The following is a 14,932-nucleotide window of genomic DNA, read 5'->3' as shown; positions in this document are numbered from 1 at the left end:
AGCTGGGAATCACAAAAGGCGTTGGAGCAAAAACAACAAATATTTTCATGATGGTACAACTTTGCCCTGAAAAAGCATGCTTGTGTCCAGGACTGGGACATGGGAATACAGAAATCTGTGCCTGAAAACCTCCCAATCACATAAACGTTTCAGAAAAAAAAAAAAAAAGGATTTTTAAAACCTTTAAAATACCCCATAAAACCCTGAGACACTAGCAGGAAGACAGGCTTTTAGGGAAACCAACTACCTTATTCCCAGAAGTTAGGGCATGTCTGTTAGACCCACACAAACTACAAGTTAGGAATAAGAGGCAAGCTCCTGTTCCAATGCCTCAAACCTGCTGTGATTTTGCTGGGAAAAACTACTGACACATTTGGTGTAGTCACCATGGCTACAGAGAAAAAGGCTCCTAAAAGTTCCAAAGCCAAGTGTGGGTGCTGGAGCTCAGAGCCCCTGCCTGCAAAGCACCAGGGCAGTGGCAGCCCACCCAGGAAAGTCAGGGAATATCCTTGGGCACAGAGACCAAACCTGCAGGGATGGATCCCAGCCCCAAAACAATCCTTCACAAGTGAAAGAGCAGCTTATTTGCCATTCCTAATGCAAATTCTGCCCATGTCTTTTGCTAGGGCAAAGGAGGCAGCAGAGAATCATGTAAAATGCATAGCCGTCCAAAAATATTCAGAAAACCATCTTTTCTTTTCTTTTTCCTCATGGATAATGGATGAGCCCTGAGGTGGCAGTGACTTTCAGCAACCAACAGCTCAGACCTGGGCTGGGGTCAATAACCTAATTACAACAAGCATTTTGCTGCTTTCATGAGCTATTCAACAGCAACATGAAATTCTTTGTGGGCCTCTGTTTACCCCAAACTGCCAGTGGTTAATTCCAAAAGCATATCCTCACTCAAAAATGGTAGTTCCACCACAAATTAAGCTATTATAGCCATGAGTAAAATTAGGTTCCACATTTGTACTTTCTAAAATATCAAAGGCATGATTAGCAAAGTCTTTTGTTTAAGATCTCTAGAGTCCTGGAGGTAATGAAAACTGGGTCGAGGAGCAGTTTCTCTGAAAGTTTAAAGTAAATGCTGTGTTCAAGTCCCGTGACTCATGCAGTACTTGGTCTAGAGAATGGAACTACTGTACCAGCACACAGATACCAAGAGCAGTCCCCCTGCCCTGAGCAGAGGAGGAGGAAGGGCTGGAAAAGAAAGGCATTGCAGATGATTTTGAACAGTTTCCTGTTATGGCCCCTTGAAAGAAACCCAGCCGTCCTTTCCCCCTGCTTTCTGTTTGCTGAATTTCTCCTGACAGTTGGCTCCTTCGTTTGCCAGAACCACAACAAAGGACGGCCTTGAGTTTCCACACAGGCCATTTTCTCCCTCTCTCGTCTCTGATCATCTCACAAAGGTATTATTGTTGCTGGCTCACTGGGCTCAGTGCACCTGAGGCACATCAAAGGCACTTTTTAATGCCCGCCTGACCACACAGGTCTCTCTCCCACTGCATTAAATTAAACTCGATGATTAATCTCTGTAGCCCTCAGGGTCCCTTGGTGCACACGGAGAGAGAAAATATATATTTCTATCAAAACACAAGTATAATATACTTTCATTTTATAGCCCTAATTAAAAAAAGGAGCAGCTAATTTTGGCCAAATGCAGCTGCATATAGGTCTCATTAAAACACAAATACCACTGCTCTGTGTGCTCCACGCTCACTTCATGCAGCCTGTTCAGGTAATAGATAAAAGAACAGAAAACTAAAATCCTTTCACAGATTAGATCCAGAGAAGTTTAGAATTTACTTATTGTCTGCTGGCTACAGATTGTTATACCCCTCCCTGTGCAGATGGGCGAAGGCAGGCAGTTGAGGAAATGATTATAAAATGCTGAGTAGGTAGATTTAAGTAAAAATCTACTTAAATCTAGCAAAAGCTGCACAAGCAGCTATTCCTGAGTTTGAACTGAAGTGATTAAAGGCCTTAAAAGGTTCTGCCTCATGCAGTCTGTGTTCCAATTTTGGGTTGCTTTGATGACGGAGCATCAACATGGATTTTTATCACATCCCTTTTGCTACATTAGCATATTTAATGAAGCCACAACTCTCATGGTTGTGGACAGTGCAGACAAAACATGTTAATATTGATGTGCCATGCTCAAGTTTGGGAAGTCTAACAATCTACTGTTGTGAACTGGGTGTATGCTAGAACTTACCAATGTACAAATATCAACCATTAATAAAAAACCACACACACGTCCTCCTCCAGGGCTGGTTGTGCTAAAGGAATGAGCCAGAGCCAGCTGGCCCATGGCCAGCTACCCAACACTGTCCTTAGACCTTTGGGGAAGCTGCCTGTGAGCTCCTCAGCTCACTGCAGTCCAGCACTATGTCTCCATTATCTCATTTTAACAATTCAAACTAACTCAGCTAAATGAAACAGGTTAGCAAGAGTTCACCCAAACAGCTTCTGCTGAAGGGGTAGAAACCTCCATCAAAAACCAGGAAATAATGGAAACAGCGGCAGGGCTTGAAGGGTGACTCCCTCTCTCAGTGTGCCCCACCTGCCCTATGACAGACAGACAGACAGGTACTAGTGGAAACTTTTCAAAGACAGAGCAAGCCAAGAATAATGGAGTTTGAAGCTTGAAACTTTTGTTTAGGAAGGAACCAAAATATATTCCAATTGCTCTATGGGATTTAGGCTCAATGCTCTGCTTCACAATAGTGGGATTATTCATGTCTTTAAATTCAATCACGTGCTAAAATGCTTTACTGAAGACAATCCACGTGATGCGATCACCCTTTATTCATGCTCAAGATCACCATGGATTCACACTGTTACTACAGAGACAACTTAACTTACTGTTAAGCCTGATGTTTTATTATCAGCCTCCTTCTTATTCTCTCCAGGAGCTTTCTCCATGAAGCATGTCATTCCTCTCCAACACCTCTAACACTCCCAGTGCCATTTGCTCCTTTTTGGAAAAATCCAAGTTCTAATCATTCTAAATTTAAGACCAAAATGAGTTTTAAATAAAAAATGTGGCAGAAAAGGGTACTTATCTAAATGGAATGCTCTCAGACTCATACATTTTAAAACAGTATAAATTTCAAAAGCAGACACTAAATTTTAATTGCAATCTCAGAGAAAGCTTTTGTATTAATTCACTGAGAAAAATTAGCAAAGTGAAAACTGCTTATTGGGGAGTTTTCTTTCTTTTTAGTCATGATACGTCTCATAATTCTATAGACCATGGCAATTTTCAGAGGGAGAAGGATTTATATTGATTAAGGGAGGAGGTGGGGGAGCAGGGCTGTGACTGAAGATGGGCACTCCTTCTCCAAAGACACTCTGCTGTAACACATTAGTGATAGGCCTGTCACAGATAACTCAGGCTCAGGCTTTGGCTCAGATTTCAGGCTGCTCTTTAAGCCACTCTGGCATCGTGGTTTTTACTTTCCATGTCATTTTTCAGTATTGATTTCTACTACTATTAAAGTTCTTGCTTAATAGCAAATGCACGGTAATTTATAATTAATATCCAAAGGTAAAGATAGAGTTACCAGAAAAAAATTCCAGGAAAAAAGAACGGGGTGAGAAGGACAAAGGTCAATTTTCCCTTCAAAAACATAAGTTAGTAAATTCTGCACCAATGAGGATGACACATACAACCTACCCCCATGTGGCACGAAGATGTTCCACAGATCATAGCGACTCGGGATGTAATGGGCTGGTTCTCACATGGAAGGTTGTGTCCTTTCACATCTGCTCCAATTACTCCTATTAAAGTAAAATTAAAATTCTCTGTTAAAGAAGAACAAGCCACCCTGCACCAAACAGACCTTGTCTGCACTCAAATAATTGCTGAGTATCTCACACCACTGCCACAAATTAAGAAAGTCTACTTAGCCAACAAAGAAAATAATTTTATCCATCATATTAAAGTACTTATTTCAGGAATAAGGACCCAAGATGATTTTTTCTAAATGCATGTCTATCATCATGATTTTTAAGTGCTATTTTACTTAGAAAGTGTTATTTTACCTGACATTTATTCTCTTAGGTAGCTCACTGACATGCAGAATAAAAGTGCCCTGCTGTATTGGCAGGCTGCAGATGTGTTTATTTGTTCACAGTTTATCATGAACATCCTGGATGATGTGTTTTGTCAGGGGATGAGCTGGAGAAAGGGGTAACTTGGCAGGAGACTGGAAGGCTGCCAGCTTTGTTGTCTTCACTGCTGCTGCTGTTCTGTCCACGTCAGAACCATCTAAAGGCAGATTTTTTCCTCCCCTTCGAGGAACTGAGCTTGGCTCTGAGGAGCACAGAGTCAGCATCACTCAGCCTGCAGCAGAAAATACACCCAGGAGATGCCAGGCAGACCTACAGCTGAGCCTCAAACACATCCCATCCTGCTTGAGTCACTTCAGGGGAGGCTACAGAGGCAATCTGCCCTCTCTTCCTTCTCCTAGGCTGCATCCTGGCACCGCCTTGTGCTGCACTCAGCAAAATGCAGCAGCCAACAAGTAACATTTTTACATTACACTCTTCTTTTCTTAAACATTGCTTTTCAGCTGGCAAGCTGGCCACCAGACTGTGCATTTTCATCTGCAAAACTCAATTTGGAGACCAGTATGTCAATACTGATAAATAAGTCCCCTTCATCTCCCTGTACAAGGATCAGGAAAACATTTGCTGGACATTGTGAAAGATGCTAAGTGCTAGGGCTGGTTCATATCCTACATTTCATTAACACCCTCTTGTTTAGATCACCACTGCAATGCTCTGTTATCAAATCAGTCTGGTGGGGTTTCTCTTACTGGGATCACCATGGCTATCCTGGTATTACCATGGTTGGAAGTCATCTAAATCATCAGAAAATTAAGGGCTACAATTTTAAAGTCTGAAAAAAATCCATCCTCATGTCCCTTTAACTAAACTGACTTGTAACTATGAATTTCTAAAGAGAGTTAGGAACAACAAAAAACTAAAAGTAAGGCTTCTACTTCATGTTTTATTTTTTCACTGCTTCAACATAATGAATGCATATTAGGAATTTTGGATAGGGTTGTCTACAAGGCAAATTCCTGTACTAAGCAAGACCGTATTAGAATTTCTTGAGTTAAAAATACTGTTCACACTTGAGAGGGAAGAAATCTATTAAACTATATAGTCAGCATATGCTGCAAATGTATTTTCATAAACAATATAAAACTGAAAAGATCTTTCTAATTGCTAAGAAAATATGCCTTCTGCAAAACTGGAATTATGGCTCTTTTTGGAATTTTAGTCAGTGGCTTCACCAGTGTTTAGAATTGTTAGAATGCTCCTATTTGTGAGTAATTAAAGTCAGCAAATAAGTCTGGAATATTGGCTAAAAGTTATATAATTGCTGTTATAAGTCACCTTCACCTTTAGCTTAGGTGAAACTTTTCATAGTCTGAGGCAGATTCAGAAGCAGAGGCTGAGAACAAGAAGTCTGTGCACCACACAGAACAGAGGAGAGCTTTTTAGGAAGGCAAGCAGTGCTTAGCAATGTGTACTTCTGGATCTCTTCCACAGTGACATGGTATTTTAGACACTGCACCATAAATCATCTACTTTTGTTCAAACAATGCTGACGCCTTTTGAAAAGGTGCAATGTAAACAGCATTTTTATGAGGCCAGCCCCACAAGCCTGGCCTGGCATGCTCACAGTTTTATCTGTACATTCTCTGAAATTAGTACAGTAGGTCAAAATGCAAGATATAACTGCTTGGCTCTTAGATCCTCACTTTTCCATAAGAGGTATCAGATGGACTGATCCAGGAGTCCCACATGACCTCCTCAAACATACACACTAAACAATTCCTTACCTTATTGTACTCAAAGCTTTGAAGCCCTCATAAACTTAGGAACCTGCTCAGCCAAACCACACTTCATATCCAGCCAAGAGCAGATCTGAGCTGCATCAAAAGTTATTAACACTGCAAACAAGATGTCCCTCACATCATCCTGGCTTAGCCTGCAGGATATTTTCTTTACAGATATCTGCAGTCTTTGACTCTCCTTTTGCTCCTGCTGTCACTTTTGCTATCAAAATATTTTCATTTTTGCTATGAAATCTTTCACTTTTTGCTGACCTTTCTACTAAGTTTCCACACCACTTCCAATACATTTATTACCCTTCCCAGATTCAAGAATTGTGAGTTCCACTGTAAATGCTCCTCTTATCCCAGACTGCACTGAGCTATGGTGTCTCCCACTATCTCCCCTCTGTAACGCCCCCCTGTCTCCAACAACAACCTGTGTGTTGGTTTTCTCCTCCTGGCAATCATTCCAGGAGTCTGCTGGTGTTTGTGGTGCCATCTGGGAAAACATATTCAGATTAGCAGACTGTCTTTATCCACTGCAGCCCTTTCCTGAGGGATGCCAGCAGCTGAGTGTTTCTAGTGTCAGAGTTTCTTTTTACGAGTCTGTACCAAGGAACAGACAGTTGCTCTCTATTCTTTTTAAAATTCAATTGATTGAGTTCAGCACATGAAAAAATGGGCAAACTTTTTGTGCTCTAGATCCATAATGATGCCAATTAAATAAGGACCTTCCACTGCCACTTTAACATGCTCCATGACAACCCAGTTTTGCTGCAAGTTCATTCTTTCAGGTCAGATTATTACTCTGTTCTTTTCCAAGAACACAGAATTGCCAAGGCACACAGTTTTAAACACGTTTTTATGCAATTAGGATAGTGACAGATATTTTTAAGCCAGTCACAACACACCTACAAATATGACACTGAAGCTCAGTCTTCCTTTTTGCAGACAGATCTACATCTAATCCTTTCCAGGTAGCAAGAAAAGCAATCTCTCTGACTGCTTTACCTCACCAAAAGCAAAGTAAAGGGATTTAAACACTAAAGAAGTTCCAGGCCACAGTTTCTAGAAGGACAAATGGGATTTTTAAACACACAAAACATTTGAAGCAAAACTGGTAGTTTAGCACCTAATCGTATTTCAGTTAGATCTAGTAAAAAATCCTCTGATGAGCAATAGATTTCCATTAAAGAGTACTGTTTCAATAACACTGAAACTTCCTGAGGTAAGACTGTTTTCTAAACTAGCAAACTAAAAAACCCTCAATTTCCTGCTGAGAAAGTTAAAAGTTACACTGAATCTCTTATTGACAGCATTTGGACAAGGCCAAACAGCATAGTAGGAAAATGAACTTGTTTAGCCTCATCAAATGTATTTCAGAAAAGATGAACCAGGGCTGAAGATAAGAATATTGTGCTAGAAAATTTTAAAAAGTCAAAGCACCAGACCTTAAAGCTTTGAATCATGAATCACTTCTAAAGGCAATAAGAATCATAACTATGAACAAGCCTCAAACATGAGGCCTCTCCCTCAGAGTGGTTGTTTGAGCTTTATTCTTGCCTATCCCCAAAGTTTTGAGTAACAGAAGATGCAAACTCTCAGCACACTGGCATTCCAACACCATGGTGTTTCAGTCAAAAGTGGAACTAGCAGAAATTAACAAACAATTTGCAAATCCAGCTGAAAAGACATATAGCAGTGATATATCCTCTTTCTAGAAACAGATTTGCAGTGCTGGTAGTTATTGTGATGATTTGGGGGTGCTTTTAAGAACACCACCAGAGCAAATGGCTGGATAAAAACAGTCTGTGACAGAAATGGCTTTCTGAAATGAATTCAACACTGCCTGTCTCCAAGAGCAGTGAATCCACGAGTGAGTACCTAGTCCTCCAGCATGTGCATCAATGAGAGACGCTGCCACTGCAATCCCTTCGGGGAGCCCGAGCTCTTCCGCAGCGCCCGCTGTCAGACCTTTCCCAACAGCCTCTCCAGGAGACAGGACGTGGTTTCCTGGGCAGACACAAGACAAACCAAACACCTGTCAATTTACTAAACAGAAAAACAAACATGTGTGTTATTGCTGGAGCTCCCTCCCTCCCCCTCCAGTGAAGCCTTGGATCTGCAAAACAAAGAGGTGCATCACAGAGCTCTGTGTGATGGAGCATCTTTCATTATCTGGCTGCAGATTAAAAACAACTGTGCCAGATCAGGCCATCCCATGGCAATTTAGGAGTTCAAAAGCATTCAATATCCTATCTAGCCACAGAGAAAGATTGCACCACAAGCAATTAAATTCTGCTTGGCATGTCTCCAGGAGATGTGAAATGCAGAAATCCCAGGTTCTTGTGGAAGGTGCTGCCTGCAGGCATTCTCTGGGCATGGAAGGAGGTTCAGCTCAGTCTGTGCTCACAAATGAACACTGCACCTGTTGCACAAGGAATGCACAAGGAACTGGCCAATTTTTTCTTTCCATTTCCATCCTTTCCAGCAGTTCTGCTAGGAATAAGGTGGCTATAGCAACAGAAACTCTGAAAAAGAAACTGGCTTAAACAGCAAATTCCTCCAGTTGCAGCTGTATTCCCTCACAGACTTAAATAATCCCTTTCTGAGCCTTCTCTGGCCTGTGCAGTTTGAAGAAGACAAGAACACAGCCCTGCCCTCCCTGCCCTGTCACACGGAGCCCAGGGGCAGGTCCTGCCATAACACACCCCCTATTTTGTCTGAGCTTAGAAGAACAAATCTAGATTCTTTCAAGTACCAGAATTTAGGGACACCCCCAAGAGCCTCCTCTCAGCCCCCCACGGCTGGAGCAGTGAGACTGAGCTCCTGGGACTGCACACACTTCCATATTTATGCAAAGGTTTGGGGGTGAGAGGCAGAAAGCACAGTGGAAGATCCCTCAGACCTCCCTGCCAATGCCAGAGCTTTTAGTACCTACCTGGAGTGTTTACTAAATTCAACAAATCTAGGCAGAGTTGGCAAAATTCCTCTTTAAAATAAAACAAGACTATCTTCACAGTCAATTTTATTGAGAATGTTACACCTGAAGCATGTTCTGGTGTGTAGAAAGGACATAAAACATCCTCCACAACAGACACTAATCAAAAGGAATAGCATTTCATCAAATATCAGGAATACACTAACTCCCACAAACATAAACTTATAGAAATGCAGTTATACAACCTTAATTTTTGATAAAAAAAGTCATTATATTAAATTCACAGGTCTTCAATTTTAGATATTAATTAGATCTTTGCTGTACATTATGTTGGTTCTTCATTTTTTAAAGCTACATTCTCCCTCTGCCCACTTCCGGATGGATGCAGTGTATGGAGCATTTTGGGATCAGCACACACAACTTCACAGTTGCTCATTTCTCCAAGAGTTTCTGTTCTATTGACAGCCACACATCACTGCCCCTGAAATTCCAGGCTGAACCTCACACTGGAAATTTAAAACAAGTCTGTGCAGCCAAGACTGTTGCACTTGACAGTGGGTTCATATTCAATATTGGGGGCAGTAAGCAAACCTCATCATTAAGCTTTATACAGAAGGACATGAGGACATTAGGTCACCTCCTCACAGCAAAAAAAAAATCTGTGTTTTATTACTTCTGCATTTTACTAGTTACTTACTGTAAAGTCAAAACACTGTCCTGGCCTTTCCAAGAGATGCATCTTTTGCATTTTCCCCCAGTATACTGGAGTGAAGGATGTTCCTCTTTAAGAGATTTTTCTAGTAACATTTCAGGCTTTTTAAAGACATTGGAGCAAAATACCAAAGCTGTCTGCTTCTCCTGACATTCAAAGACCCCGCAGGTGGAAGGAAGTTCAAAAGAGTTCATGCAGCTAAACCCACATCTTCTTCTTCAGAATCAATTGCCTGACCTGAAAGCAAAACCATGGTGTATATACAGCACGAGATTAAATTAATCTGAAATAAAACCTCTTTCCAGGCATGCCATCCCATGGTTGGCTAGTTTATATCAGTCATACCAGTCAAACACTTGAGTGTGTAATTATTATGTAGTTATACTCCATTTTAGAGATCAGGGCTATTATCAGACAAAATCTTTTCCTACCAGGTTCTCAATTACTGTATTTCTAGTTAATAAGCACTAAGGGAACAATCTTAGAGATAATCCTCTCCTCTACAGCAGCACAAGAAAATGACCTTATAATTCCTTTGGTACTGGTTATTTATCAGAATGACCAGCAGCAATGGGCATAAAATGTGTGTGAGGACAGGCAGGGATGGAGCTCTTGTCATTTGGAGAGGCAGCATAATCATCTTGTATTTTAAATAAAATAATTAACAGTAGTCTGCCCCATATGTTTTAGAAGTCAAAGTCTGCCTGAACAAATATTCAGTGACTGAAAGCACTTCCCCACAGCTGTGAAGGGAGAGCAGTCAGAAGTTACCCATGGCAGGCATTGCAAGGGGAGCTCTGGGTCACCCAGCAGCCAGGGAGTGCAGGACAGACAAACTGAGTGCACAGGGAGAGGGTTCTCACTCTGCCCCTCTCCTTCACCCCCCCAGCTCTACAGAGCAAGGAAAGCTCTGCCAGGCCCATAGGAAATGTTCCCAAGGAGTTCTGTGGAAAGAAGGAGCAGGCTCTGCTGGGGCACTCCTTCTGTCATCAGGAATTTGCCTCCCCACCTATACAAGTGTAAGTCAGTGTGGAATGGACACTCTGAGCCTTCACTTGACCACATGGGCACAGGCCTGGGAAGGAAATTATTCTCACAGTTTAATCTTCACCAAAAAGCTAGAAAACTCAGCTAAGCATCAGCATGCTGAGAATCTGTAAGTGTAAAGCTATTAAATGATAAAATAAGGAAACGCAAACACCAACCAGTAAGGAGACACAATTAAAAGTGAAGTTTTTGATACAGACTGTATTCCAGTACTAGACTGGGAGGGAGCAGATTCTCACTTGAGCAGAACACAGCAGCTTTAGAAGCCCAGGAGCAGCTCCTCTGAACATAAAGATATTCTACAGCTACACCCCAGCAATTCAGCAGCAGGTGCTGCCACCCTTAAATCCGACCTGCCAGGGGCAAAGAACTTGTGGGAGGGGAGGCAGGGAGAGAGAGAGGCAGGGAGAGCTGCCTGCACACAGGCACACAGTGAGAGCAGGACAGGAGCTGCATAAAGGAGGCACTGAAAGGCCTGAGACTCCTCAAGGCTCCTGCCAAAGTAAATGTATCGAGTCTTTTGTTGACAGTAGTCTCCTGTGCAAGTCATTTACCTTTGCTATAATGACTTCCAAAATTAGAGCTAACCAAACAAACCCATAATGGCTGAAGCTGGAGGACTTTCTGTTTCACATTGGTGCAGCTGTTTCACTAATGCAGTGCCTTAATCCACAACCTTTCATTTGGGACGAGACAGGCTATTTCCAGCTATTTTTTCCCCTATAAAGCAGCCAGTTTACAAAAGGAAAAAACTGTCTGAAACTCTTCCTTCTCTTTTATCCTCTTCGAAGACTGATGTTAGAGTTTGCTGTGATCAAACTTTGTTTAAAGAATTTATGTGCTACCAAAGACCCTCAACCTTTTTAGGTGCTTCCCACAGGAACCAGCTATTTACCAGCCACAACACACGAGGCAGATAATGCATCTTCAGTCAACTTGATCCAAATTCACTATATTGGCTCACTAATATTTAACAGAATGGGGTAAATCAGGATGTAGCCCCTTTTCAAACAAAAGCTGAGAGCAGCCGGGGTGCAGCTGACTCCAGCACAGCTTTTCATCTATCTTGTAGAAAAGGGCTGCACTTTGTATATTTAACTGCATATGGGCATAAAAATATGAAAGGAAGAAAAATTCAAAGGAGATGTCCCTTCACTGAGACCCAAACAAACCTGAATTTGGACATAACAATCCCTTGCCGAAATCCCAGCAGCCTCAGAAAGAAACACAACCCAAGGGTACATCCCGTCCCCATTTCACAGCCCCACCCATACTGAACAATTAAACTGCTTTCTGATTTAAAGGACAACACAGAAAACAGATATCCTGTTAAATAAGTGATAGAGAACATGCACTGAAGAAGTTATCTCATTAAACAAAACAGAGCTGAATAGGCATCAAAGGAAACAGGACCTTAGTAAAAAAAAAAAAAAAAACACTGCCCATCCAAATGTAATAAGAAACATAAGGAATTTTCCCCTTCATGTTCATTACAAAGCATGCATCCACTTTTTGTGTTCCATAATAATTCTCACAATGCCAAAATCTGGGATGCACAAGGAATCTCAATAAATAATATACATTGTCCCAACCCTATCTCACACACTACACATTATCAAATATCCCTCTAAATTACAGACAATACTCACATTTAAATGAGATGTGTATGGCTGATTTTTTTTACAATTTTTACCCCAGCTGAGTAGCCAAAATAGCACTAAGATCAGAAGGAAGCAGAATAATGATGCTGACTGTGAAGTTATACTATTTTTTTCTTAGGACTGAATGCATGGTGGTTAAAAGATATTAAAAACAGTGAGATTTGGGGCTTTTTTAACCTCCAAATAACCTCTATAAAACTTCCTTGTCAGCTGTTAAAGACTTCAGAATTTTCATTGAGGAAAACCAAAACAAATTGTGATATTATACGCCAGCTTATTTAAAAGTGAGGAAAATGGTTAAACAAAATCACTTTGGCTTCCTTTGGTTCAAAATTCATCTCTGTCTACACGAGCTGCCACAGTAGCTCGAGGCAAATCTAATTTGGGGCCTTTCCATCCCACCCTCCCAGAGAGCCTTTGGCTGAACTACATCTCCACTACCTAATGTGTAAATACTTCAGGCAGATGTATTAGGCTGCTAAACTCTGGCAAAATCAAATCAGGCACATCCTGGTTCATTAAGCTGAGCACAAATTGGTCAGTAAAGCAGAGGTGCCTACTTCAACAGAGACTGCTTGGCTTTTTTGGCTTAAGGAATGAGACCTACTCCATGTATAAATTAGAAGCTTTCCTGGGGGAAGGTCAAAAGGAAAAAGAAATTCTGCATCATTGGATCAACAGGCACGTTATGATGGCTGGAACTGAGTTTTCTTTGCTAGACTGCAGTGAGACAGTGCAGAATGAATGTGTCCTGCCATGTGTGGTTCACTGCTCACTGCTGAACTGCATCTGGCTATAAAACACAAAGATCTGATGTCTTACTAAAGGTATAGAAGGCAGTAACTTGATGTCTTACTAAGTTAGAGGGAATGCATTTATATCCAAACTCAGCTACCTGAGCTCAAGTTTTTGCTTGCAACCAGTAATTTCATTAGGTTGGTAATTGACATTTCTGTCTGTCTTTAAGCACAATATTCTTCAGAGTCTCTACAGATACAAAAATCCATGCAGATGGCAGGACTATTGCTCTACTTTCAGAGTTGCTCTGCTCTGGTACAGTGCATTGCTGTAAAGGCAATTTAGCTTGTATTAATCATGGATTATTACTTAGCTTGTATTAATCATGGATTATTACTTAACAGATTTTTTTTTTTACTGGATGTTTTTAACAACTCACATGATAGCAACTCCTCTTAGAGTAAATAATTATCCCTTTTTCTGAAATAAATGCCAGACCAAAAATAATCTCATCAATTACTGAAAAGAGACTTTTAAATCTTTCAGCCAAACTTATTCCCCATGACATTCACACAGTATCCATTTAGTATCCATACTGAAAAGATACTGATGCACTGTAAACTAAAGGAGTTCAGAAATGAGCCAGGAGAACAATTGCAAGGATTGAGAAGTATGACAGTTCACCCAAGAGTTTTGGGGGGAAACCTCAGTGTTTTCCTTGATCATAGGAAATTTGAGCCTGTGCAGGTCAAGCGTGGCCCTACGGTCTGCCAGGCAGGAGTAGGAAGTTAAATCAGATGAAAAATCAAGTGCTCTTTAATTCATTCATTAATTTTGAGACATGACAGCAACTAACAATCAACAACCTTTCAGTCTGAAGTGGGCTCTCCATCACAGGAAATTATAAAATCAAGATTGGTTCTAAGATACACTTTAAACTACTTAAACATTAATTTTAAGGAATCCAACAGCCTCTGACTTGGAGGAAGTTAGCAAATTGTTTGAAATAGCCCTTCTGATTTTGTGAATCCTGACTCATAAAGCAGACAGCACTGTTTTAAAAGTTATCTCAGCAGGAGGCTGAAGCCCAAAAAAAAAAAGATGATGAATAACAAATCGAGATCAGGGAGAGGAAGAGTCAGGTAAAAAGAAGGAATGACCAGAACTATTCTGAGAAATGTCTCTTTTTTATTTTCTATTTTTTAGAACAGTATGAAAGATAAGGAAGGAGGATAATATCTCAGAAATTTAAATATTGAACAATTACAATAGGCCCAAGTCTACTCAAAGCTTCTATGAAATTTAAAACCAGAAATTCAATGAAAAAGCTCCTAGCTTTCATACTCAAAAGTTCTCAAGTCCTCAGTGTTGCCAGAGTAGAAGCAAGTATGATTCCCCAGGCAGGCAGAGTCTGGGACCAAAACTCTATGAGTGGACAGTGGAATATTTCTTTATTACTATTTTTTAAAAGACCTAAATTTTACAAACTTTGAGCTATGAGGGATGGAGGGACAGCACACAGCACTCCTCACTTCTTAGAGCAGAGAGGAGAAGTGGAAAGGAACCACCTGCCAGCAGGACTCAAGCTGATGATACACAGGGTGAATGATGGGTCCTTTCCTGGTGGAAAAGGAATGGAAAATGTCACCCAGGAAACATCCTAGAGAAACTTGAGCCACCTGAGCTCAGCTCAGCCTGTTCAAGAACAGTTATTGGAAAGAGGAAGAGTATCCCAGACTGGACAGCAAGGAGAAGGCTTGGAGGTGGAAGATTTTATCATAAATTTATCAATATCTAATGGGAGGGAGTAGAAATCAGGGAGAAAGACACTTCTCAGTGCCCCCCAGTGACACTACAAGTGTGACAAGCACAAATTGAAATACAGCAAATTACATTTAAACCAAACAAAAAAAAAATTATTGGGGAGAAGTGGTCAGGACAATGGAACAGGTTGCAGATTTCAGAACCTCCACCTTTGGAA

At 41.0% G+C, this 14,932-nt stretch overlaps 1 protein-coding gene across 5 annotated transcripts in view; it reads right to left on the bottom strand.

Annotated features, from left to right (window-relative positions):
• The window catches only part of FGGY (FGGY carbohydrate kinase domain containing), a 128,785-nt gene that overhangs the window by 59,220 nt on the left and 54,633 nt on the right, over window positions 1–14,932 (bottom strand). For all 5 annotated transcript variants that reach the window (XM_063166212.1, XM_063166211.1, XM_063166210.1 and 2 more), the window contains 2 exons: window positions 7,737–7,865; window positions 3,680–3,783 (listed from right to left, as the gene is read on the bottom strand). In XM_063166212.1, coding sequence (XP_063022282.1) covers window positions 3,680–3,783; window positions 7,737–7,865 — 233 coding nt within the window. The remainder of the gene's footprint in view (window positions 1–3,679; window positions 3,784–7,736; window positions 7,866–14,932) is intronic.

The sequence above is a fragment of the Melospiza melodia genome, chromosome 11, assembly GCF_035770615.1.
Source record: "Melospiza melodia melodia isolate bMelMel2 chromosome 11, bMelMel2.pri, whole genome shotgun sequence".
Classification (NCBI taxonomy): Eukaryota; Metazoa; Chordata; class Aves; order Passeriformes; family Passerellidae; genus Melospiza; species Melospiza melodia.
This window is presented reverse-complemented; position numbering and strand designations above follow the sequence as displayed.